Genomic DNA, 27,648 nt, shown 5'->3' on the forward strand with positions numbered 1-27,648 from the left:
GTGTGTTTGCCTTGCCATAATATGAAGATTGAAATCTTGCATACATGTCGTATAAAATACTATACCGCTTCTTTTCAAAAGAAACATTTAAATTGTCGTATGGAAAGAATTGAGAGTTAAGGTACAGTTTACAGTTTTTAAGTTTACAATGATCGAATAATGTTGCATCAGCAGTTATGTTACTTCTTCTGTCCGTTTGCAGTCCAACTATCACATATCTAGGTTTTTCCAAATGATTAGAAGTCTTTACAGTCCATGTATGTCTTTCTGTCTCCGGTAGAATAGGGTATTCATGCAATTCCCAGCTTCTGAATGGTAGAACGATATCACGATCAGCTTTCAACTGCCTTAAAAGTGTAATCCTGTGTTCATCTGCCAGTTTCAAGTGTGGGACTCTCCAAACTATCTTATTCAAGTATAATTTCCATTCCAGAGCTTCTTCAGTCGTTGATTGGGGTGCTATAATAAGGTCTTTGTCATTTGAAGATCGCAACAGAACCAATTCTTGTTTTACGTTTATCAATATCTTATTGTAATCCTCCGCAAAACCTAGTAACAACCTTAACGGCACAGAAAAATCAAAATTACCATTTGCATTGGGTTTTATGGAATCTGAACTGGGATTAACCCACCCAGCAACCGCTAGTAGATTTCTTGCGTTTGGTGATAATGAGCATAGTCCTTTCAGTGTACTAGATATCCCTACCCTTTTTGTAGAGTCTATGGTAACTCCTGAAATTTCATACCTTATTTCATCAAAAAGAAACGCCATCGGGTTACTAACGAAAGGAATAGTTGTTCCAATAGTGCCATCCTTTTTTGTTACTGTTCCTTCGATGTACAAACAACTCTCAGAAGGAAGGGTGTAGACATCTTGCTGTTGGATTGGAATTCTAATTTCATCGTTATTGTTTAATTTCGATGAAGCGTAGGGGTTGTGGGTGTGATACTCTTTTTCCCATAGAGTCTCGTCGAAAGTTGGACCGTGCGTTATATCCAGTATATCCATTATTATTTACATGCAGACTAATATCCTGTAGAAATTTAATGTTTTCAACTGTTAACTCTTCTGATGCAGGTGGCCTACTAACTCTTAAATCACCAGTGCTCTTCTTTTTAAAGGATAATCCCATTATTCATAAACTGGGTTAACATAAGAAAATGAACAGAAGTTTTTCTTACCCTCTAGAGTCAAAGGGGTCCTGGTTTCATCTAAAATATAAATGAAGATGTTTGATATAATATAACTACTATTCATTCTGTAAAGTATCTGATTTTTTCTACTTATTATCAGGATATGTCAAGAGTTTCCCTAATTTGATATCGAGGGTTCAGAATGATATTTCGATATATTTTTAGTTTGTTGACCATCATATTCAGGTTTGATCATGCGTTCTTCTTCATTCCAAACAAACTTTGATCCCATGTATGTTATAAGCCGATCTTTTACCCGATATACATGTGTGCGAAATTTGTAATCTCCACCACGATAAGATGCAAATCCACTTATACTACTATCTTTAGCTATTATTACAGGAGTTAATGGATTATTTACAACCAAGTCGAATTCCTTATCACCGCATTTAAAGATGTCTTTTTCCTGATCGTATGTCAATGTTTGGCTAACAGTGCTTACATCATCTTTGTTGATTCCTTGAGCAACATTAGTGATTCTCCTATTTTTAGCATCAAAGCAACATCCTTCAGGAGGAGAAATTGTCTTTTTTACTTCTTTTACCGCTTCCTCAAGACCATCATTAGAAGATTTCAAGTTTTGTGTTAATGTGGAAAATCGATCGCTTAATTCTTTCAATTTGTCCAACTTTTTATCTATGTGAACAAGTTTTTCTTCCACACTTTTTAAATCTAGTTTATTAACATAGTAACGGTTTAAATAACCTTTTGTTACCGGTTGACGTGCTGTTTCATAGTCAGATGCAACCCTAAATCTTTTAGTATCTTCTTCATCGTTATCATCTTCTAGCTCTACTTGTCTCTCACGTTTTTGTGTATACAAAGAGTGGCCGAATTTATCAATTATGTGGTGCCTTATCATTTCAGGTGTTCAACTTTCAACGTGTACAAACATAATAATGATTTTCCAAAAGAAATTTACTTATATATTAAAACACAATTGAAAAAGGTTTTTTTTCACACTACTTATTTTTCTTTAAGTGTAAACAAACTGTAATTCTTTCATTTCTGAAATCTACCAGTCTATTGTCTTGGTCCATGATTTTTAGTGTAATGTTGCTGATTGTCCGGGTAGTGATTGGCAAGTAAATTACAGGATTAGGTATCTCTACCAGTTTATAACCAGGTGGTACAGCGGGAAAGAATTGGAAAATCATATGTTTGTTGTTAATGAATGATCCGGTGGCTATATTACAGTCTATTCTTACTGTGTTTACTTTAAAGATGTCTACAACGTTTTCTGAGTAATAACTGATTCCAGGTTCGGCTTTAATACTACCGAATCCTAATAGTTTTCCGATGGAATTAGGCTTAGAAAAATCTACTTCCACAGTACACTTTAACATAGATTTTAAAGTATTGTTGTTGGTTCCTAGTTGGATATAGTATTTCTTTTCCTTTGTTGTTATTTTTTGGAATTTTTCTTGTATATAGTCTCTTATGTCCTGCACCTCATACGCACCTTTCGGAATAGTTATTACTTTATCTTTATCGAAATGAAACAGGTTGTTTGTTTCATCAACGTTTGGTATTGAGTTGTACGATTCAAAACTGAGAAGACCGATTTCATACTCATCAAGAGAACTCAACTCAATAGGCGGGAAATAATCGATAGAGAGCACAGAGCTCCTACCTGATAGTGTTAGGGTCTGAGACATAACTGAATGCTCATAGGTTAATTACCACTTATTTACAGACAACTAATGCTTTTCTTTAAAAATTCTAAACACAAATGGCCGCATATTGATATGTATCTTCTGGTTGTTGTCCATCATAGTTAAAGTATACAATTTTTGAAGATTTGAAGTATTCAAGAAGTTCCTTCGGAGGCGGTAAGTTTCCAAAACTGTCAAAGTAGTAAACTATTTCACCGAGTTTTTTGTAACAAACCCAATGAGTGCCAGGACCGTTAGCATTATCAAGATTCACTATACCAGTCTCGTTATTATTTACTACGGATGGTAGTTCATCCTTCATAAAAACACCTCTGAAGAAAGGTATGCGTAAACAGCTAGCGTATCGTAAAAGTTCAATATTGCTTAAGGCTTTATCTGGAATTATCAACTTATTCCTCTTGTTTAATAAACACGGTATGGCTTTAGGTATAACCCTCCTCCGTTCTTTATCATAGACCAAATTGTAGGTTTGTTCTTTTTTTTTCTATGAGAAGTTCTGTTTTTTTTCCTTCTTATATTTCCTCCACGTTTCTTAACATTACTATGTCTTCCTTTTCTCCTTTTTCCTCCACCAAAAGCTGTTTTTCCTTTCATTGCTGCCGCTACTGCTAACGCTGCTGCTTTCTCTCCAATACTACTATCACTTGCTTTTACACGTTGCCAAGCTTTCTCAGCAAGTATTTTGTCTGCTACTGATCGGTCTTTTAAATTACCAAATTTTGAATACGCTATATCGTGTTCTTTACAAGCTTGATCGAGCTTATTTATTCCCGGATCTCCTCTAGCAAGGCGTTTTTTTAATTTTGTTCCAGGACCACAGTACTGATAACCACCAATTAAATGCAATTCCACAGGCAGTAAATCAATCGCTTTGTTGACTAATGCTCCAACTGGTTTAGTCAATATAGAAAGTGCCGTCGATGTTATTCCCCTTCCTCTCTTGAAGGTCTCTCGATTGCGAATGGCACGGTTGTTGTATAACATTTGTTTTTATAGTAAAATCACAAATGAAGAGTGCACTCTATAAATATGTTTCAACGAATGACTAATAAATAGTTTTTCCTTTTAATTTATACGATTTGTTTAATAAACACTGGTAATTGTATATGAAAGCTCCTTACGCAAACAATACAGTGTAGTAACACAACAAATACTTCTTTGTAATTTTAATAAATATATAGCATTTATTAGTATTAATCAATTATCCCTCGATTGCGCAGTTCATCAACCAAAGCTACCCATTCGTTTTCTAAACCTGAATGACCAGCTTCAATAGCTTCACGTATCAATTTCATTCTATCGATTAATTTGTTTGCATTGTTGTAATATATTACGTTAGTGTTGGAGCAGTCTTTAAATAGTCCTTCTCCAGAATAAGTTGATATATCATCTTTCCTTTTTCTCTTATGAATTGTATCAATGTCGATTGATGAGATTGCCCTTCTTTTAACTCTTCTGACTTGTGACGGGAATAGTTCTGATATGATAGTTGTGTATTTAACAGATTGGTTTCTATGTATTGGTAAATTTGAGTTGTAACCTTTTCTATGAAGGTTTGTTTTAGCACAAATGTTTTTAAATAAAACTAAATCTTTTTTATTATATTTACCAGGCTTGTTTTTAAATATAAGTTCGAATAAACCAGGTGTCCCCTTATATTTTTTGTTTCCTACGTGTATAACATCATTTTCATCAATGTCTAGCTTACTATTTCCAATCATTAGCCCATTGTCTTCAAGTCTAGCACCATAAACATGGTATTTTCTGTTAGCATTTGTAGAATGTAACATTTTTAATAAGTACTTCCTTCCAAGCACAGATTTTGAAGTTATATCTTCTCCCAATTTACTTATTTCAGATGGATTAATATCCGCATTCTTAATACTTTCATATTCTTGAGGAATTTCCAAAGTTTTGTCCCCTTCTCTGGAATCTTGATCTGATTCATCAGTCTCCTCAGCGTCCTCAAATTCTTCTGAATCTTCGTAGTCATTATAGGTCGTTAATGGTTCTAAACCATCTTGTACTTCTGATTTCGATACAGGTAGTAACATTTCACTATCTGTAGGTTGAATTGATTTAGAAAACGTGTGTGACAGGTCTTTTATGGGTTCAATAATAGGTTTAAATGTTGTTTCTAAATACCTATCTCTTTCACTTATACCCATTCTTAGAGCCCTGTTTTTTCTTCTAATGGAATCACTTAATGTTTTTATTTCCTTTACAAGCTTTTCTTGGCTACCCATGTTCTCATCATGAAATTCAATCTACTAATAGATAAAATGTGTTACTGCTGGTGCATTATAACGAACCTATCAAACCCTATTCGGTATCGCCCGTTTTTAATACTTTCATCCTTATCAATTACAACAAATCCATATTTTTCATCCCAAGCCTTACAACATATTTTTTTAAACATTTCAAATGACATATCAACACCAACATGGTCATTATATATATGTTTTAAATTCATCTCATCTTGTTTAAAAATTATAATTACATTTGCATTATCCCTTATTAATTGTTTTGGAATTTTGCTATATGTTTGACCAATATATATACAGTCTATACTGTTGTGTCTCCCCATGGAAAAATAGTTTCTTATCGTGTCATGGTTTTCACATGACACATCATCGAATATGAATACTGAATGAGGTTTAGCTTCACCAGGTTGTAGTATTTCACTGCTTGCATCGAATTTAAATAAAGATACCTCTTTAACGTCCGATATTATTTTATCTAGTAGCTGGTATTTAGGTTGAGCCAATGATTTGGAAAATATATACACATTATTAAACCGCAAACCATGTGGGTTTGTTAACAAGTTAAATACAACATTAGTTTTCCCACAATTGGACGGTCCACTTACTATAGACCTTACACTGTCTGGTAATAATTTACCATGTTTACCTTCTTTGAGTTTTACATTATCCACAGTTAAATTGTCTATATTTTCAATTTCAAAAGAATATCCATTGTGTATAATGTCCATGACATCACTCTGTGAAGGTTGTTTCATAAATGACGTTTTTTATATAATATTTTCTTTAGACACCCAAGAGTCTTCACTTTTATCAAAACCAAGCCAACGAACCAAAACCTTATCTTTTTTACGTTTTAAAACTTTTTCAAAAAGGTAAATATTTCCTGTAGAAGATTTTAACATCTCATGACCATAAAAACCTCCATGTAAAATTTGGCCTTTATTGTCCTTCAAAATATATGTTTCTGGGTACGTTGGTTGCACTCTATAAACAGTGAAAACTTCGTTCGTCCAGTTAGGTAGGTATTTCTTACTAAATATCCCCTTATATTTACTTATACGGACTTTGTCACCTTCAACAAATTTATGTGGTAAAATCTTTTCAACCTTTGGACGTGTGCTTCTTTTAATGTTGTTCAAAACTTGTTCTGAATTATTTTCATTTACTTCACTTGGGGTCATACCTATCGTTCTGTGAAACCTATTGTTGTAGTTGTTCAACAATTTTCCAAGAATATCAATCCACACGTAAGAACCTCTATTTGAAAATTCCTTAAACAAATCTCCTTTTATCGTTCTATTAAATCTTTCGATAATTGCGGCCTTTTTTTCAGATTTTGTTGAATAATGATTTATATTATATTTTTTCATTAACACTGAAAAGTCCTTATTGAAATATTCTTTTCCATCGTCAGTTTGCAAATGTTTGATAACGTTATTATCCCTCTGGATAACAGTCTCCATAGCCTTGGTCACACTTTTTCCGGTTTTATCCTTCAAAGGCATGGCATCAGCAACTTTTGTGAAGCAGTTTATCACGGTCAGTATATATTTAAATCCCTTGTTAAATTTACTGTAAGGTATCATTTCAATTAGATCTGCTTGGTATAAGTCATTAATTCCTTTTAGAACTGTATTCCTCCTTGGAAAGTTTTTCCTTGCAGGTTTATGAATTTCAGATACAATTTGCCATTTAGAAACCATATTCAATCATAACATCCGTCGTACGGCTCAGTCGGAGTAATGGATATCTCTGATATTTATCAATTATTTATATTGGTCAAGGTCATTTTAAAATGTGTAAAAAAGAGGGGGGGGGGAATAAACCCCCCCCCCTCTTCTTTACGGGGAGGATATTGGGACAGAGAAATGTGATATATAGGATAAGCTAAGAAACAGCTTGGATTTATTAGGTTAATTAGTTACAATTGAATAATGTCCAAAAGGAAGTGTGTCAATACCATTTTCCAGTATGTATCTTTTGTTATCATTGGATGTTATTGCAATCTTCTCTTGCACAATCGTATATAGTCTATGGTTGAAGCTTCTAATGGTTTTGAAAGTTGCAATATGAACTTGGTTTTCAAATAAACACTTTTTAAAATGTTCAAACTTGAGTTTCTTCTTCAAATATGAACTTTTAATTCCTTTCGCCTTTTTTATTAAACCAATATCGCTGTCGGTGCTTTCAGTGTATAATTTTAATGAGTATAGTTTTGACATTAGTGCTACTACTTCTTCTAATGGGATTCCGTTTGTTTCGTCTTTAAATTTTCCTAACACCTTTTTGTGTTTACCATTGTCATAGTTAGGGTGATCTACCGGGTAGTCGGAAAAGTCGAAATCGTCTTTATACATAAATGTTCGTAAATCTTCATACATATCATGAGTTTTGATCCAATAAAGATATGCGTCGGTATCCATATATATAATTCCAATATTGTCTCTTCCGTAAAATGAAACCATCTTGTTATAATGAAAGTCGTACATGTGTGTTTTTGAAATGTCAAGTATACACATACCAACATACATAGGTCTATCCATTTTAATAGTAGTTTTGTCCATTGACACACAAACAAGATTTTCATTTATGATAATAGATGATTTAAAATTTGGTTGTCTTACAAGTTTTTCTACCTTTTTGGGATCCGACACTAACTTAACATTTTTATGTTTTCTTTTATTTTCTAGGGTCTTTCCAAATATTGCATTATTCATCAACTTAAAAAAGTCTTTTTGGAAAGCCGATGATGCTGCAGCTCTTCTTTTTGTGTTTGAGTCAATGTATGTTTTTAACCAACATGATTGATTAAACTGTAAAACACGGTGAACCTTTTTTAATTTTAGACCAAGTTCGATGGCTTGTTGGACAACCCAAAAATGGGCAACATAGCGTTCCTTGTCGTTAAGCGTCATCATCAGCTTAGGATGTTTTCCGTCTGGTGGTATTTCAGATTTAGCTAATAGAGGTAAATCATAGTGATGATCATGAAGTGTGGATGGGTATTCAAAATCACACTCCATTATGAATCCGGTGTCTCCATTTTTTGGGATACTTGTTACATCACCTAATAATATTGGATCAATCCATTGAAAATTACCATATGGAAGTGGGTTTGACATTGCCCACCCATATAAGTTATTGGCGTCAAAATACCCTAAATAAACTGATGGGTCCTCCTTCTTGAAGTTTGGAATGTGTTTATTATTTGCTTTGACATGCCTTGTTACACTCTGGGTAAGTCCCCCACGGATACTAGATTCAATCATAAGCACCATATCAATGTCTGTTAACAGCTGTAATGTACATTTTGTTTCTTTTAACATAGCTTGCCAAGCTAATCCAGGCGAGGTGTATGAATGTAGAGGGTCTAATCCGTAGGCCGCTATACAGGTGTTACGGAATTCCTCCATTATATCACAAAGAAGTGTTACATCTAACTTCACATAAAAGTCACTATACTCGCCTAAGGTGTTCATGTTTAACTCACTCCATACCTGACAAGCATGTTGATAGTCTTCAGGGTCAATATTAGAATCATTTAACTGACTGTAAAATGCCTCAATGGGTGGTAGTGAGGTCTCGTTAAATCTTTCAGGATTATCAATATAATCATAAGGGTACACTCCTTTACGAAGAACCAAATCCATGTGATCAGATGCGACAATCTTTTGAGTTTCAATAAAATGTTCTCTTTGCAAATTAGCTGTCAATTTCTCTAAACTAGAAGCCATGAATCTGAAAGAGTCTACAAACCTTAATTTTATTTTACCCACTTTTTTCGAAAAACTAATAAATTTCTCCGTACTTGTAGCTAAAACATCAATCGCCCCTTTGTCTCTACCTAATTCAGGAATTATGAAATGAGAGTCATATCCACTTAAATTGTGGAACACTATTGGGATAAACTTTGGTAATTTAAAATTAATGTTACAACTGTTGCAAGCAGGGCCTTTGTAAAAACCAGTCAGGTGATCATGATCCCGAACACGCCTGTTGTCTTCTGTAAAACTACAGTCACAAAGGTAACATCTATCCGCACTTTCATGGAATGTCAATTCATCATGTGTAAGATTAATCATTGGAACTACATAACTATACAGTTTTTCCACCTTATTAGCTATATCATAAAGGTTATCTACAAATGACTTAGCAGCATTTTCACCGCGATATACAAGTGGTTGGGTTGTTAACCCGTACTGACGTAAATGATCTTCATCCAAAGTTGATTTAAGCATTAAACAAAAGCTGTTTGGTTCATGAAATTGAATTTTTTTAATTTTGCTTTGATCACACTCATCTAAAACTAAAGGAACTAACGATGACTCAAAGTCTGCATATATAACAATTGGTATTCGATATTGTTCAGCCGTTTTGTTGAATTTAATAAAAGCTCTATTAGGGTGAGGTAATTTAACCCTTACTTCGTCCTTACTATTGCAGAGACGTTGGTGGTCAAGTAACCATTCCTTACCCCCCAAATGAAATGGTTTGGCAGCGTAGCAAAAACACCGTTTGCAAATGGTGAGACTCATCTTCCTTTTGGATAACTGTCTTGATAAAAGTGCGTAAAAGTTTTTTATGTAAACATAATGTGAGATTTTACCATTTGTAAGAAGTAAAAGATCTGTATGGTCTCTACGTTCATGAGATGTAATCTGAATAGGAAACACATTATTAGACTCATCCAATCCATACACATTAACGGATGAATTAAGATTTTGTTTTTCGAATTTCTTGATATCTTTTAAAGACACTGGGTAAACCAAACCTGTAAAATTATATTTATGAGCCACTTCACTATAATAACGGCTTGGTCTATAGGCGTGCCTGTCTTCAACAAACTTTGCTAAAACAGCATACTTAAAACACTCATTGTCTTCATTTTGAACATTTATGCAAGTTCTTGTATTAGCAATCTTTTTGGGCAGTGGGATGAAACTACTACCTCTATCACCATACCCATGTTTATGTACACGTATATCTAAGCTGTCTACGCTTAACAAAGACCACCCAGATCCTCTTCCTTCATGTTCAGATATTTTAACAACAATTTCTTCCAAGCAACTGTCGACTTCAGCCTCCAGATCAGTGGTTACCATGATGGATTTATTTCGTGTTATAAACCCCCGAGGGGACACCTCATTTTGTACATTTGTAAATCTAGTGTCCAAGAGCAAGCCAAATTTGATAAAATTAAGTCTGGTTAGTTCCTGTTGTAGTGTTTTTATGATAAGGGGTTTAGCTTTTAAAATAAAATCTGACAAATCATAATTTGTATTAGAAATTTTGAAATGGTTTACTATGGCTTTAGGAAATGCTTGGGCTAATATTTCTACTGATAATTGTTGGTTTGGTGGTGCATACTGTATAACTGTTGGTCTGTTCTGTTGTAAGAAGGGGTCTTCAATCAAATCTTCATATTCCATAGGTGTTGAAGATTCATTAGACATATGTAAGAGTTCATTATGAATATTGAGGAGAAATTCATCCTCAAAAGACTCATGACAATTTTCACATTGATACATTTTTGTAGTTTAAGACACTACTAAGGAAACTAGCTACATTACACACTGCATGGTTGTGTTCATAGGAATGATATCAGTTGCGTGCGTGACTTATATATATAACACAGTGTATAACCCCCCACTCTATTTATTCAATAAGGGGGAGGGGATTAGACCCCAACCCTTTCCACCAATGGCATAAGTATTTTATGGTGGTGGTGGGGGTCGTGGGCGGGATTTTATAATAACGCAGGAAGCAGCATTATAGCTTACATATTCGCAATGCCTCCTACAGACCACACGAACCTTACTGGAGTAGAGCCTCGAATCTGGGAGACTGATTTTGATGAAGCACAAAATGAAAGTGATACAGAAAACGACGAGGACTTGCAAGAGATGCTAGAGGAAGAACAACTGGACGAGGATGTGAACAACGAACAAGGTCAACCCACACCGAACAATGAATTTCATTCGGACTACTGTGAAACACCAAAGATTCCAGTTCAAGCAGATGAAGTTGAAAATGGAGAAAATAAACTTTGTCGAGTATTACAGTTTTGTGGCAATGTTCGAAGAAGATTATCCTTTAGTTCAGAGAGTGAATCAGAAAATATGTAGCTTTTTACCATTTTTTAAAAACTCTTCAGTTTAACCTTGACCTAATTGTTGGACACAGTTAATCAAGCTAATAGCATCATTACATATTACATCTTAGCAATTTTTAAGTCATGGTAACGTAGCAGAACAAACTATTTGCAATGTTAAAAATATAAAATTCTGGTATATTTATTCCTATTCTTGCTACAAAACGAATGTAGACAAAGTATTATGGCTACTAATAATTTATATATTCATTGGCTATGTCTAATAAAATTCAACACTACTTAAGTATAAATTTGACAACAACTAAAAAGTTTTGTGGTAATTTTCGAAGAAGTTTATCCTTTAGTTCAGAGAGTGAATCAGAAGATATGTAGCTGATTTTATTATTTTTTAAAAACTCTTCAGTTTAACCTTGACCTAATTGTTGGACAAAGTTATTAAGCTAATAAAATTTCCGCAACTATATTGATCATAAAAACGATACATCTTTACGTCTTAGTAATTTGCAATATTAAAAATGGATCAGTAGGGGTTTTAATAAGAAAAACCAAACATAGAAACTTCTATCATATTTATTTCCATACTAAAAAACGAATGGTAACAAAGTATTATGGTTGCTAACCATTTATATGTTTGTTTTCTATGTCTTGTAAAGTTCAACACTACTTAAGTATAAAATGTACAACTACTATTCAAGTAAACCTGTTAACAAAGATGAAATGTAAAGGAATTAACCTTAAACAGTTAATGCAAATAAATTTTGTGTTTGTATGCCTAGATGCCTTTGAGGATTATGAAAATATATTGAGTTATATCATAAAGTGTTACACTTAATTTATACACAATGGCAATGAAGATCTTTTTGCAAAACACGAGATAAACATAATATATCTTTTAAATGTCCTTAGAATAGTTAATTTTACAATATAGAAAAATGTTGATGTAATATTGGACAACTTGAACAATCAATATGTTTTCTAAAATAACTTTATCAAAATATTATACATGAAACTTTGCGAACACATTGTTAGGATATAACAAATTTGTTTCTAATGTTTTATGAATAAATTAGATGGAAATCTCTGATTAAAATAATCTATTTCTAAAATCTCAAGGTCACTCTTTAAATGCAAAAATTGGGAACGCATTTGTTAGGCTATAACAAATGCGTTCCCAATTTTTGCATACTAAAGGAGAATTTAGAGGATAATTAAGATCAATTTGAAACTAAACCAATTTATAATGTTACAGATGCCCATCCCGAAGACCGATCACGAATTATGTAGTATCGGTGGGTTGTATTCGGGATGGTCATGCCTCTGGGTAATTTAAGTCGGAACCTGTCATTTCCTTCTCTTAAAATGACTTCACCGTTTGGTGTCATCAGAAGAATTTCGAATTTACGATTTTTGGGTAGCCTATCAATTCTGGTTTTTTTAGCTTGAATTTGTGGTGGACGACAGGGTCGAGCAAAGCCTGACGTTCGTGGTTGGCTAGGCAAAATCTTGTCTATCACAACAACACGTGAGGTGCTCGGTGTTGGATCAGATGTACAAGATTTTTCCTGAGCCTGGCTTTTGACGATTATTGATGGTCTTTCAAATAACTGAGGATTGGTAGCGACAGGTTTGCTGCTAATAATTTTAGGTTGAGTGGGTACCATCCTGCTTTTCCCCTTAGTGTGGAGGCTGCACACATTAGCATCAGAAAAGCAGGACTTTTCACAACGCTCACCTTTTTTCACCCCTTTTTGGAAAATATAAGAACATTGTGGCTTGGGCTTAAATGCAGCTCGTCTTTTGGCCATGAGTTTTACCAATTTTTCAGAAGGGTTTGAATGGGGGGGAAGGGATTCTTTTGAGGATTCAGTTTTAGTAAAGAGTTTTCTAACAACGGTGGGTGCAGCAGGGAGGGATTTGGGTGGGGGGTTTGGAATGGTAATTTCAGGAGAATCTATGTCAGGCATTTGGTTCGAGGAGGAATTTAAATTAGGAAGAGTTAGGCTACGTGGTTGAGGTTTTGGAGATGGCTTACGTTTGGGAGTGGATGGCTTTTCTGGAGATTTAATAGGAGATAGCAAGGAGAGAATTATGGGAGAGAGAAGCATGGATAGAGGGGACTTAATTGTTTGATTTTTGGGCGATGACGTAGAAGAAGAGGACGAGGACGATGAAGAAGACGAGGAAGATGATGACGAAGAAGAAGAAGAGGAAGACGATGAATCAGACCGTTTCTTCGACGAAGTGTTACCAGAAGAAGGTTTCTTCAATCTATCTTCAAACAAAGCAGAAGAAGATCCTGACTGCGAAAGAGTCTTGGCGGCAAGGGAAGATTGAGTTGATATTGTAGTTGTTTTCTTTGCATCGTCAGACAAAGCAGATGAAGAGGATCCCGGCTGCGACAGAGTCTTGCCTGGCTGCGAAAGAGTCTTGGCGGCAGATGAAGAGGATCCCGGCTGCGACAGAGTCTTGTTGACCAGGGTTTCAGAAGGAGTTGATGATTTCATCTTCTTAATACCTCCAGTCAACGCCTCCTGAAGTTTAGATCTCTTCATGCCTGCCACTGGCTTCATTGGCTTGGTAGTCTTTCTTAAGCAGGGGTCCATGGCTTTTCTGCAGGCTGGCAACAGAATGATGTTATTAACCAATATGCTCTCTCATTTATACCCACCCTAAGTGGTGGGGGATATAGATAGACAGAGTGGGGGAAGATATGAGTGTGGTAAAGAGGTGGGGGAATAAGTACATCTAAAAGGAGGAGTTGCATGTGGGCAGAAAAACTATTTTAAAGATAAAGTTTCAAACAACCAATAATACAAGTAGGTCAAGGTCATTAGTTATTTAAAAAAAAACATGCAAAGATTCAAACCACTAACACCAAGTCACAACTACTAAAGCAAATTATCTAGCAAGAAAGACTAAACAGTACATGCATGAAGAACTTTTAGACATATAACATAGGCAAGGGCTTGAAAGGAGCAGCTTGGGTTTACCATTGCTGTATGTTAAGGAAGGGTAGAAATGCGACTTGGTTTGACCACTGTCGCATGTTCAGGAAGGATTTAAATACAACTTGGTTTTACCACTGTTGTATGTAAAGGATGGATAGAAATGCAACTTGGTTTGACCACTGTCACATGTTCAGGAAGGATTTAAATACAACTTGGTTTTACCACTGTTGTATGTAAAGGATGGATAGAAATGCAACTTGGTTTGACCACTGTCACATGTTCAGGAAGGATTTAAATACAACTTGGTTTTACCACTGTTGTATGTAAAGGAAGGATAGAAATGCAACTTGGTTTGACCACTGTCGCATGTTCAGGAAGGATTTAAATACAACTTGGTTTTACCACTGTTGTATGTAAAGGATGGATAGAAATGCAACTTGGTTTGACCACTGTCGCATGTTCAGGAAGGATTTAAATACAACTTGGTTTTACCACTGTTGTATGTAAAGGATGGATAGAAATGCAACTTGGTTTGACCACTGTCGCATGTTCAGGAAGGATTTAAATACAACTTGGTTTTACCACTGTTGTATGTAAAGGATGGATAGAAATGCAACTTGGTTTGACCACTGTCGCATGTTCAGGAAGGATTTAAATACAACTTGGTTTTACCACTGTTGTATGTAAAGGATGGATAGAAATGCAACTTGGTTTGACCACTGTCGCAGACAAAGATTCATTCAAACCCTAGATAGACAAGGGTTTGAAAGGAGACAGAACATGATGTGTACCGTGCGAGTACACAAGATGTAGTGAGGTTTGAAAGAGATTCAACTAGTTTTGTGCGCTCTGGTGGGGGGTTGGACTAAGTGGAGGCGTGGTCTACTCAGCCAATCACAGGACAGGTAGCGTAGTGGGGACGGGGCTTGCTGGAGGCGTGGTCTACCCACCCAATCAAAGGATATGAGGTGTAGTGGGGGACTAGCAAGAGCAGCCATTAATTATTAATATTTATTTTGATATTAATATTATTTGAAAGATAGCGGAATAGCCGTTTTAATAATCCAAAACAAGATACGTGATTTTATAATGCTTATGGAGATGCAAATTACAATTTAAAATATATTTTTTGGCTTAAGAATGTTCAATAATACAAGAAACAATATTAGTTGGGTCTCAAGAACGAGATATGAAGTCAATTAAATTATTAACCGAGCTAAGTAAAATAAACACATAACAATCGTAGCATTTTACAAATACTATTAACTAAAATATATTTAGTTGTACATGTATTTTTTAAGGAAAGATTACAAAGAGATAGAAACCATCTGAACTATGCGTAAACTAAGATTTTTCAAATAATTACCTGTAGTAAATCAGGAATACTCCGTGTTTCAAGTAAAGCTGCGTTAGTTAACTCTAGAAGAAAAAAAAAACACATTAAGCAATTAAGTATTAGAACCATTTTATATGTTTATTTTGAGAAGAACAAATCATATGTTAAGAAAATCGTATAAAAAACAACCAATTTAATCGAGCTATATTTTAATAAAGTCAGCAACTGACTATGAGAAGTACCTTGATTAATATTATAATTTAAGAGCGTAACAAAAAGTGAAACAATTCATGTACGTGAGAAAGCAATTTGAGATAAAAGAACAAAGAATAATTTAATATAAATACTATTAACTAAAATATATTTAGTTGTACATGTATTTTTTAAGGAAAGATTACAAAGAGATAGAAACCATCTGAACTATGCGTAAACTAAGATTTTTCAAATAATTACCTGTAGTAAATCAGAAATACTCCGTGTTTCAAGTAAAGCTGCGTTAGTTAACTCTAGAAGAAAAAAAACACATTAAGCAATTAAGTATTAGAACCATTTTATATGTTTATTTTGAGAAGAACAAGTCATATGTTAAGAAAATCTTATAAAAAACAACCAATTTAATCGAGCTATATTTTAATAAAGTCGGCAACTGACTATGAGAAGTACCTTGATAATTATTATAATTTAAGAGCGTAACAAAAAGTGAGTCAATTCATGTACGTGAGAAAGCAATTTGAGATAAAAGAACAAAGAATAATTTAATATAAAAATTGTTAATTAAAATATATAGTTTTCTATTATGATTATTAGAATGTGAAGAAATTTTTACGTATGTCAATAAAGCAATCCTCAATAAAAAACAAAGTATAATTTTAGGCAATCACATTTTACCTTTTATAATCCAAACAAGTTAATAATTAATGTATTAGAGTCATATTTAGATATCTCGTTTTGTGAAGAACAATTTATACGTTTATACATTGTTAGTTAAGGAAATCGGTAACCATTTTTCAATCTTAAAAATGTTTAGTTATTCAGTTTAATCAGTCCATATTTTAACAAATACAAAAACAACAAAAGGTAATTAATATTATCATTAGCACTACAACAAAATATGAGGTGAACTTGAATAAACATACATTTATTTTGGCAAGGACAATGTACATTATAAGATATTTTTTTATCCTAAATCATTTTTTTTTTATTATAATATAATGATTTGAGGTAAATGATATAGTTTTTTGTTTGTATATATCACAAGAAAGATTATTTGCGGTTTACATAACATCTGTTACAAAATGTGAGACATTAAATACGTATAGTGATTTAGCGATATTGGAATACCAATTTTCTTAAAAACATAAAACCATTGACTATACACAGAATAGACTTCCCAAGTAATGTAAAAATTTGAAGCAAAAAAGAAACGTAGTGCAATCTGTTAAGTGATAAATCAATCAGCTGTTTGCTATGTACTGCATTAGTTTTAATTAATAGTCAACAAAATACACTAGTAAACTCTAGTGAGATTGGCCTCAAATTTTTATATCACGTGAAAAGACTAAAAACTCACTGCCAATACCTAAACTATTTCTAATCGAAAGCCGTTTTATTCTGTAGAAAATTATTATAAAATAGGCGGTAAAAATGGTTGTAACGTATATTGTTGTATTCATACAGCAAAAGAATTTTTGAGTTAAGATAAGTGTTTTGTAAGTGCAGATTTACCGAAATATTTATTTATAGTCTTGTAAAGTTTTCATATAATTAGGATTATATTTGAAAGATAAGTTAGTTTCGTTTTTATATTATGAGAAAGGTTGTATTTAAATGATTAGACAAAATAGTGGTAGGATCTTTTATACAAATAGTTGAGCTAATTTAAGTAATGATTAAGGAGTGAGCTTCTTATAAATAAATAGTAAAAGCTAATATATATTAGGATACTATATGTATATGACAAGAAAAATTAATTACCTGTATATTTAGGGAATATTCCACAAATCACAATGGGACGACGTGTATCACAAACTGGAAACACTTAAACTTAAAATACAACAGGGAAATATAATTAAAACTCTGGAAATTACAAAATGTGACAGGATAAAATTGCTTGACACAAAGCAGTACGCAATACGAATGAAGCGTGTCTAGTTTGCGCGACAAACAACAATCTTGAACACAATGCAGAAACAATAATAGGTTAACTTACCTCCTACATAGATAAAATAATCCATTAACAAAAAGCCGTAACACCGCTAAGCGTAATCAGTGACGCTAGAAAAAGTAAAGCAATAACAGTTAATCACATGTCGGTCCCCCGCGAGAACGAGTAGGCCTATAGTAATACCAGAAACAAAAGAACCCTCGGCCGTTTCGAGCCGCGCAGGTTTGAATGGTACGGCCCACCTACCTGCGCGAACCACGTGATCTTTTCGTTTCTGCGCAGGTTGTTTTGTTCGTGGTATATCTATAGTTATTTATAGGCACACACATGCGAACACTCACATCTGTTGTCGTTCCGTGAGAATCATCTCTCGGAAGATTGAAACGTCTCTGTGCAAACATTTAGAATTTCTGTAAACACTATATAAGTGTTAACAGAGTAAACTACAGATCATTTGACTCTTAGCTACCGTCAGGAAAACATGTCTGCAAGAAATTCAGCTCCTATTCAAGACCCCAAAATATCTTCAACATCGAATATCTCAAATAATAATATTCAAGAACAAAACACTCAAGAACAAAACACTCAAGAACAAAACGCAGTAGACGTAACTATGTCACCGATACAGAACTCACAAGTATCTAGTACCTCGTACTTTCTCCGCCCAGAGTTCGAAGATTATATGAGACAGCTAGTTGATGGATAGTTAAATGGAACAATACATATTTTTACAATCCAGTACATGGTATATTTGAAACATTAAAGCTGAACATTTAAAAAAAAACACATTCAGACAACCTTGACCTAATAACAATACCAACCAATCCACAACATACATCGCCAGAGTCGCTGCGTAATTCACGCTGCTCCACAATCACAAAATACTTACCAATTACCTAATTATGACGTCACGGGATCACCCCCGTGTTTGGCTACTACTTACATTAACTGTTACCGAACAACTAACAACATGAAACTGAATAAATACGAAAGGTAAAACTGTTTTCTCATGCAGCCTGTGATAAAGTTTACACGGCACGCATGCGAGATTGTTCATATCTTAATGGCTTGATCGTGGCTTCCTCTTCTTATCTCCGCTCTCCAACCCTATAAACATGAAGCTTTTCTCATATTTTCGTTTTAATTTACTCGTAAAGCTGAGTGATTGTTTTTGTCTTTATTATGTCTTTGTTAACTTCCAGACTCAATATGCCAAAATGTATATGAAACTTTTTGATGATAAAGTTGTTATCTTAATAATACAAAGGCTAGTGAGTTGGAATTAAAAAAATGTTAAAACTCAAATAAACTGTCACTACCGAAGGCCCAAGAATGCATGGTTTTATTTAACAGTTCGTTTAGTTTTTATTTTTAATATTGAAAAGTTGTCATTGTATTAATTCGAATATTACGCGTAATAGATTAATCGTGCAAGTTAAATAAGACCTTTTCTCTTAAAATCTTCTTAAAGTTCATAAGTCAAATAAAGACCAAAATTCTCTTTACAATATATTTTTTTCATTCTCGATGAATAATATTTTTTTTAAGACGAGTGAGTAGTATTTAGGTTATTGAGTTCTCTTACAACTATCTGGGTTTAGTTATATTAATTCGAATTCGATTGATTTGGCCTAATAGGGTTCAATTAGTTTACTTGGTCTATGATAGCCATCATCTGTGGTCCTTTATTGCATTACTAGATTACAATTAGTTTGATATTTGTCTCAGACGATAGAGCTTTTAAACCTTAATTTTTTTAATGGTAAGGGTCGAAACACTATATTAGTGTCAACTATTAAAAGCAATGATTGTAACTTTAATGCAACATTTTTTCCGCCAAATGTTTACAAAAATCTTCAATGCAAACATTTAAGTAAGTGAAACCTGCAACAGCAGCAATAAGCCAAAAGCTAATATCATTGATGGAATGTATGGTATTTCATTTCAACGGGAGATAAACTGAATAATAGCTTGAAAATCAGGGAAGCTGTGCGTTCGTGCGTTGCTGGAAATAACAGTCGAGGTTTTTTGTGCCTTGCTAGAGCATTTATATTGAATTAAACGGGCTTATTCCATTATTTTGTGAATACACACTGTTATGGCTACTATTCCTCAAATTGTGACTAATGTCTAACATATTGTGAGGGAAATGAGCAAAATTGAAAGTACTGTAATCTTCTCACTGTTATACGCTGTGTTACACTTCAAAAGGAGTTTTAAAGTTATCGGAAATAAACTTTAACGTCAAGGATAAAGTTATATGAACGAGTATTTATAAAGTAAATTTTTCAGAAGAAAATTATATAGTAAAATCTGTACAATGAAAGGGGTAATTTGTCCTTTTTCTAAACAACCAAACGGAAACAGAGAGATGTAAACGCGTTAAACCCGGGAACTATATACATTCAAGAGAGCGTAAAGTGACTTGCTCCGTGTGTTAAAAACCCAGTCATTCGTTAAACAGAAATCAACCATTTTTACATTTCAAGTTATTTTTACTTAATTTAACTAAAATCGTTCAAAATATTTTCCTTCTTGGAATATATAAATGTAACAACTTTTAGGATGATTCGAATCTCTAATTGGCATTTTTATTTAGGGCTCATTAATTATGTTATATTTACATACGTTATATTTATATCTTATTGAAGCTTTCGTGGAGATGTGTAGTTGGTTATACGTTTAAAAACTGCACTTACTACATAGTTTTGTTTAGGTTTTAATTATATTTAATTCCTAAAATATATAATGTAGGCATTTTCTGGCTAGTTTTCATCAATGTTGCACTCTTTAGGAACAAAATTTAGTAAATATTGTATATTATAGTTTCTACAAATCCAACATTGCATATTACATTGTAAATGAATGCATGTTAGTTCTTATCACGCCAGTTAACTTATGATTGTCTTATCACAAGCTGGAAACTGTGACACTTTACTACAGGGATTACTTGGACAAGGTATGGAGGGGTCAGTCAAACTTACAGTAGAAATGCGTAATCTTCTATACACATTTACGGAATAAATAATTCATTTATTCATTTATTCACTTATTTATTCATTCACTCATTCACTCATTCACTCATTCATTCATTCATTCATTCATGCATTCATTCATTCATTCATTCATTCATTCATTCATTCATCCATTCTCCGTTCATTCATTTTCTCAGATAAAACGAATAAAATTATATCCGTCTTCCAAAACTTCTCAATATTTGTATCTACACTTGCACCGTGAACACGTATTAACGATGTTAAAATAGTAATAGATTTTCCGTAGTTTTTTATTGGACCTGATGAAGTCCGGCATGACCAAATGAAATCAGATTCTATCGCTATCATTGCACAGTCTTGTAGGTCTATGCATATGACAGTCTTGAAATTTTTACGGTAAAATTTAAAAAAAAGTTTTGGAAGACGTTCTTTGTTAAAGCTCTATAGTAACATCAACACGTGAAACACTAATCAAGAAGTTATCTAGAACGATTATTGAATACCCCGTACACATTACTTAATAAATACCAATACCATTATATTATATTTTGTGTCATAAAAAGAACCTGGATTCGTACCCAGTTCACCGACACACTGGAATTGTGACACAGCCTCTGTCCGTAGGTAGTTATTACAGTAGTAATTACTTGAAGCAACATGTGTGTGGTACGTGATAAGAATGACGACTTGGTCATCTGGATAAAGCAGGATCATTCTGTGCCAAGTAGGAGGATCTAAGGATCATCTGTTCCTCAGGATCTGCGTTGATGTAGGCTCTTTCAGATGTCAAACATTACAAAACGTGTTTGTTAAATTATATTTAGTTTCAACGTTCGTACTTTTAACATTACGGTAGGCCTAGCTATTTCCCTCACCCACTGCTTAAATTCACACAGTAAACATATTTAATGTAAAAAGGTTTCTGTGATCCTACCCAAATTAAGTCTGACTTTATTTTTTTTTTATTTCACATTCAATTGATATGTTTCTTTTTATATGATTTTACATTTAATAATCCACGACTTTATTGTATAGGATTCCGAAGCATTTAATTAATTAATTCAAACAATCAATACAAATCTAATACTCTAATACGAGCAATGTTTGCTTGTATGTATGTATGCTTGCTTGCTTGTACTAAGATCTCGAAAACGGCTCCGAAGATTTTCTTCAAATGTTGTAAATAGATTATTTTTGGCCTAAAAACGAGTTTACTACAGTTACAACTGCCAACAAAAATCTAATTACGTAGAAAAATAAAACTAAAAGTCACATATTTTTAACATTAGTCTTATGGGTTGCTAAGTAACCATGTTGGTTGAATTAAATAACAAGGAAAAAGTAAACAAAAGTCTTGTAAGTTGCGGTGTAACACATGTGTTCATAAAGGCAACTACCCACAGTATACTAGAAATTACAAAAGACAGTACAAAAGCAAAAAAAAACATCACTTGTTACTATTGAGCAATGATTAAACAAAAGACTTGTAAGTTGTAACACATGTGTTCATAAAGGCAACTACCCACAGTATACTAGAAATTACAAAATACAGTACAAAAGCAAAAAAACATCACTTGTTACTATTGAGCAATGATTATACTGAAGCTTACTCGATACATTGTAGTAAAGGCTAACTTAGCAGTGCGGAGTGTGGGATCTGTTATGACGATTAGACGATTAGATTAAGGTAGATTTCCCATCCTTATGGAACAGCTGATGCCAATTTTATTGTTAGTTCTGTCCGGTTTCCTGTAGATGTCGTGCTTTGTTTACAATTTGTTTCTTGTTATTTCAGTAATTTAAAACCTCGTTTAACCAAATAATACTATTCAATCATAAACGATAACTCGTTCACTATATTACCGTACTATATTATTGTATTACTATCGTTGGCTATATTTAACCAAACAGTGAGACACAAATAATGAGAAACTAACCCTAAAATAATATAAACAAATTGTAAACAAAACACGACATCTACAGAAAACCAGACATAACTAACAATAAAAGTGGCCCCAGCTGTTCCATAAGGATGGTAAGGTATCTGCAATCCTAAAATGCTATGGGAAGGTAAGGAAACAGGTCCGTGATGTAGGAAGTGGTAACGGAAATAGTAAAGGTGAGCGGTCCGGAGTGTGGGAAATGTTTATGACGATTAGATTAAGGTATCTGCAATCCTAAAATGCTATGGGAAGGGAGGGAAACAGAGGTCCGCGACGTAGGAAGTGGTGAAGGAAGTAGTAAAGGCGAGTAGTCCGGAGTGTGGTAACTGTTTATGACGATTAGATTAAGATATCTGCAACCCTAAAATGCTATGGGAAGGGAGGGAAACAGGTCCGCGACGTAGGAAGTGGTGAAAGAAGTAGTCAAGGCGAGCAGTCCGGAGTGTGGGAACTGTTTATGAGGATTAGATTAAGGTATCTGCAATCTTGAAATGCAATGGGAAGGGAGGAAAACAGGTCCGCGACGTAGGAAGTGGTGAAAGAAGTAGTCAAGGCGAGCAGTCTGGAGTGTGGGAACTGTTTATGAGGATTATATTAAGGTATCTGAAATCTTGAAATGCAATGGGAAGGGAGGGAAACAGGTCCGTGACGTAGGAAGAAGTGAAGGAAGTAGTAAAGGCGAGCAGTGTGGAGTCTGAGAACTGGAAACCAATTGTAACCGTTAGATTTATGTATCTGAAATTGAAATACTGAAATGCTATGAGAAGGGATGGAAACATGTCCAAGTCATAGAAAATGGTGAAAGAAGTAGTAAATGCTGGCAGTGCAGAGTGTGGGTTATGTCTGTGGAAATTAAATTAATGTATTTAAAATACTAAAATGCTATGGAAAAAAGATTAAAAAAGGTCCACGACGTAGGAAGTAGTAAAGTTTAGCATCGAAGAGTGTGGGAACCGTTTGTGGCAGTTAGATTAATGTATCTATAATACTTAAATGGTATGAGAAGGGAAGGAAACAGGTCCGTGACGTAGGAAATGGTGAAGGAAGTAGTAAAGGCTGGCATCGCAGAGTGGGGGAATGATTTTCCCCGAGCAAAGCTCGGTCCCCAGGTACTCATGTTTAGTCTAGGTAAAGTAGATTGTCTTGATACAACAGATGTCAATCCATATATAAATCCCAAAGTACCCATGCACTTTTGAAAAAACTAAAAGTTACACCCCCATATATTTCTATGTTATTATTTCAATTTATTACCTTATTAAAATCAGGTATGTTGTTTCAGGATCTATCGCCAGATTATAATCTCAGCCGTTTACTTAACTTGGCGGTTAGCTGTTTTACAATATTTACACAGTACGTATTGTACATTTTGTAAAACTAAATTAATCTTAGTTATACCACTATGTGTGGTGTATTACTAACAGTGTACACTTAATTGTTCTTTAAAGTGTTAGATGCTCTGGTATATACCGTAAGTCTTATTCTTGACAATAGCTTCTTAACAATAGCTTAACAGTCTAGTGAGTAATTACTCTATGTACATAGTACGAACCTCTAACGTACTTATAAGAGAGGCATTTTAATCATGAAAATACTCATGTAAATTAATGGTACAGTACCACTATTATAAACATCATAGAAAAATAATGCAAGGAATTAGGATTGATATAATTTGGTTTTTATTTTATTATATAATTTAATGTCACAATATAACGTTCAATTTACTTGCAGCACATGTTTTTACGTAAACACAAAAAGATATATGGTGATTTATAAGATTTATTTTGCCTATTAATTCATTAAGGTTGTATTAAAGGATCTATATCTATCTCAAACGTAACCATATGGGGAAAAAATTAGAACTAGTATAATATGTTCAAATATACTACTTTATACTACATTTTGCTTTGTAAAACAATTTAAAACCTGACGAAAACGGTTTTATTTTGTATTATTTAATATTTATGTAATGTGGTAAGAGTTTTTTCGTTTGATTTGTTTGCCAAAAACAATACAAAACAAAAATACAGTACTATACCTAAATCAGCTTCAAATAAATGCCTATTTAAATATCTTATGCCTATTTAAAAAAATTCTGTGTTAGCTGAGGACCGTGGCCTGATGTAAAATCTCTACTCGAGTACATTCAGGTTAATACATCTAACAGGTTTTCATTGTTGTGATGTTACTTCACACACACCCCGAATTGTACGTACTTTGTTATCGGGACAAAATGGACATTCTAACAGTTCCACCAGTAAACCATTATCTAGTATTCAAGAAGGTGTGAGAGTTATTTAGTTAAAATATCAACCCTTATATTCGTATTAAAAACATGTATAATAGCCATATAGCATTTATACACTTAATGCTGGTCGCTATAGGCCAGGGCGATTTACTTTAAGTCTCAGAATCTGTACAAAAGGCAATGAATGATCCAGAATGCCTGTCATGTATAGTATTGTGTGTTCATAGGACTCCAAAATATGATTTCAGGAAGTTAAATTAAAAGAAGTAGTAAGTTTTACATCGATTTATTACAAAATATAAATTAAAAATAATTTTAATTTATTTACAACTATCCGATTGGCAGTGAAAGCTAGATATTCGAAGTGTTCCGGTTTAATCTTTTCTCGTCTAATAGATGTAGCTTCCGTCGGGGTTTTGCTGCTGACCACCTCCGGCTCCTGGCGCGCCGTACGAGGAAGAAGGACCGCCACTGCTGTAGCCACCAGCCCCACCAGCAGGCGAAGACCCGCTGTAGCCTCCAGAACTTCCTGACCCTGGAGCTCCATAGGAGCCAGAAGGAGATCCGCCAGTAGCACCTCCAGCGCCGGGTGCTCCGTAGCTACCCGAAGGCTGTCCTCCAGCTCCACCACCAGGTGCACCGTACGAGCTTGATGGAGCTCCACCTCCAAATCCACCGCTTGGAGCTCCGTAAGATCCGGACGGCTGTCCTCCAAGACTTCCTGTGCTACCGCCTCCTGGTGCTCCGTATGATCCAGATGGGGAACCACCTGCAGGTGCTCCATATGATCCAGATGGGGAACTAACTCCTGGTGCACCACCTCCAAACCCTCCTGTGCCAGCACCTCCTGGTGCTCCGTATGATCCAGATGGGGAACCTCCCCCTGGAGCTCCATATGATCCAGATGGGGAACCACCTCCTGGAGCACCGTATGATCCGGATGGTGACCCACCTCCAAAACCTCCAGCTCATGGCTTTCCATACGATCCAGATGGTGCTCCGCCTCCTGGTGCTCCTCCGCCGGGTGCGCCGTATGAACCAGAAGGTGCTCCACCTCCTTGACCACCAGGGGCTCCTCCTCCAAATCCTCCTTGACCACCTCCCTGTGAAGGGGGAAGGTACGAGCCTCCAGATGCACTGCCTCCAGATCCTGCAGAACCTCCTGCTCCGGGTGCTCCGTAACTTCCTGAAGGCCTTCCAGCACCTCCTCCTAATCCACTGGCCCCACCAACTCCTTGACCGGGAGCGCCGTAGCTGCTTGATGGTCTTCCACCACTTGCTCCTCCAAATCCGTTTCCTCCAGCACCAGGTGCACCGTAGCTGCTAGAAGGTCGACCACCACCGTTTCCTCCGGCACCAGGGGCACCATAACTGCTTGATGGTCTTCCACCTCCATTACCTCCAAACCCTCCAGGACTACCAACTCCTTGACCGGGAGCGCCGTAGCTGCTTGATGGTCTTCCACCACTTGCTCCTCCAAATCCGTTTCCTCCAGCACCAGGTGCACCGTAGCTGCTAGAAGGTCGACCACCACCGTTTCCTCCGGCACCAGGGGCACCATAACTGCTTGATGGTCTTCCACCTCCATTACCTCCAAACCCTCCAGGACTACCAGCACCTTGACCTGGAGCTCCATAGCTGCTTGATGGTCTTCCACCTCCATTACCTCCAAACCCTCCAGGACTACCAGCACCCTGACCTGGAACTCCATAACTGCTTGATGGTCGCCCATCTCCATTGCTCTGGTATATACTGTAAGTCTTATTCTTGACAGTACTACAGGAATAGAACACGTTTGGATTACAAAAGGACTTTAGTAACGAATTTATTGTATATGACAAGTCCGTATTGGATTTTATTCAGTCAATAATTATTTTACCCTTTGGCTAATTCTCAGAAAGATATGAATTTAAATTGCAATGTTCATTCAATGCAATAAACTTCTAACAAAAATAGTCAAGTCAATATTTGAGAAGCTACGCTTCGCTGTGTGTTCTGTGAACGTGTTTAACTGACCTCTTTTATTTGAATCATTTTTACTACAGATCTGAGCTTATCTATCGTCAACTGTATATTTAAATTATTTTTCTTTGGTACTAAATTAATTTCGTTATTGTAAGTCAAGCAGTTAAATTATTCGTTCTATAATTTTAATGCGTCAGTACTATGACATCTGTAAATTCCTAAGACATTTGTGTTGTACTGATTTTAAAATAATAAATATCTTTAAACTTTCCTTGAAAAAGTAGTTCTTTGTATACCGGGTGTCCTAAAACGAAAGTAAACTGGTATAAAAACTTTATTATTGAAGATAAAAAGTTAACTTTATATACAATTTTTATCCTAACTTGCTAAGTTTTTCCTACCATGGTTTCACCACCTAACTTCTACATGGTCTCCGTTATTTGGTGGAGGAATTTCCAAGTCAGTGTTCCAACTCTGACTGCACTTTTTGGCGCATTTCATTAGATATTTTTCTGATATGAGGTTTGATAGGTCAAACTGCTTAGTGGGGTTATAATATCTAATAATGAGGTGGATGATGATTAGCTTTATTTTGTATGATACTTTGTTGCGAACACTTACATAAAGCAGTGTGATCAGTCAATCTGGTAGAATGTTAGGTATTTATGTATCTGTTAATGGCGCATTCGATGGTATAAAAGAAAATTATTTTATGTAGACACTTACATAAAGCTATGTGTGTCGAATATGTGTTTGACGCTGTGTATGAAGCTGGTTTGTTGTTTTTGTAGTCATTACAGAT

The 27,648-nt window shown here is 34.9% G+C and overlaps 3 protein-coding genes across 3 annotated transcripts in view; 1 reads left to right on the forward strand and 2 right to left on the reverse strand.

Moving 5' to 3' along the window:
- Window positions 1–27,648, forward strand: part of LOC128993762 (probable serine/threonine-protein kinase nek3) — a 93,761-nt gene that overhangs the window by 14,295 nt on the left and 51,818 nt on the right. The gene's annotated exons all lie outside the window — the stretch shown is intronic.
- Window positions 25,207–25,849, reverse strand: LOC128994279 (pro-resilin-like; the record flags this gene model as incomplete). The annotated part of the gene is made up of 1 exon (XM_054418698.1): window positions 25,207–25,849. A coding segment is annotated over one exon (579 nt), but the record flags the coding sequence as incomplete, so codon positions are not given.
- Window positions 25,845–27,347, reverse strand: LOC128994280 (pro-resilin-like). Its single transcript, XM_054418699.1, has 2 exons — window positions 27,259–27,347; window positions 25,845–26,657 (listed from the first exon to the last, which is right to left on the reverse strand). Exons 1-2 carry the CDS (start codon window positions 27,345–27,347, stop codon window positions 25,850–25,852), a joined length of 897 nt encoding a protein of 298 aa, XP_054274674.1. The 3' UTR covers window positions 25,845–25,849.

The sequence above is a fragment of the Macrosteles quadrilineatus genome, unplaced genomic scaffold, assembly GCF_028750875.1.
Source record: "Macrosteles quadrilineatus isolate MER2022 unplaced genomic scaffold, UCM_ALF_1.0 Scaffold_5__1_contigs__length_97177068, whole genome shotgun sequence".
Lineage (NCBI taxonomy): Eukaryota > Metazoa > Arthropoda > Insecta > Hemiptera > Cicadellidae > Macrosteles > Macrosteles quadrilineatus.

Coding starts and splice junctions, on each gene's coding strand:
- LOC128994280 (XM_054418699.1), bottom strand. CDS start 27,347: ATGAAATGCGCCAAAAAGTGCAGTCAGAGTTGGAACACTGACTTGGAA. Junction 26,658..27,258: donor GACCATGTAGAAGTTAGGTG/GTGAAACCATGG, acceptor CTATTCCTGTAG/TACTGTCAAGAATAAGACTT.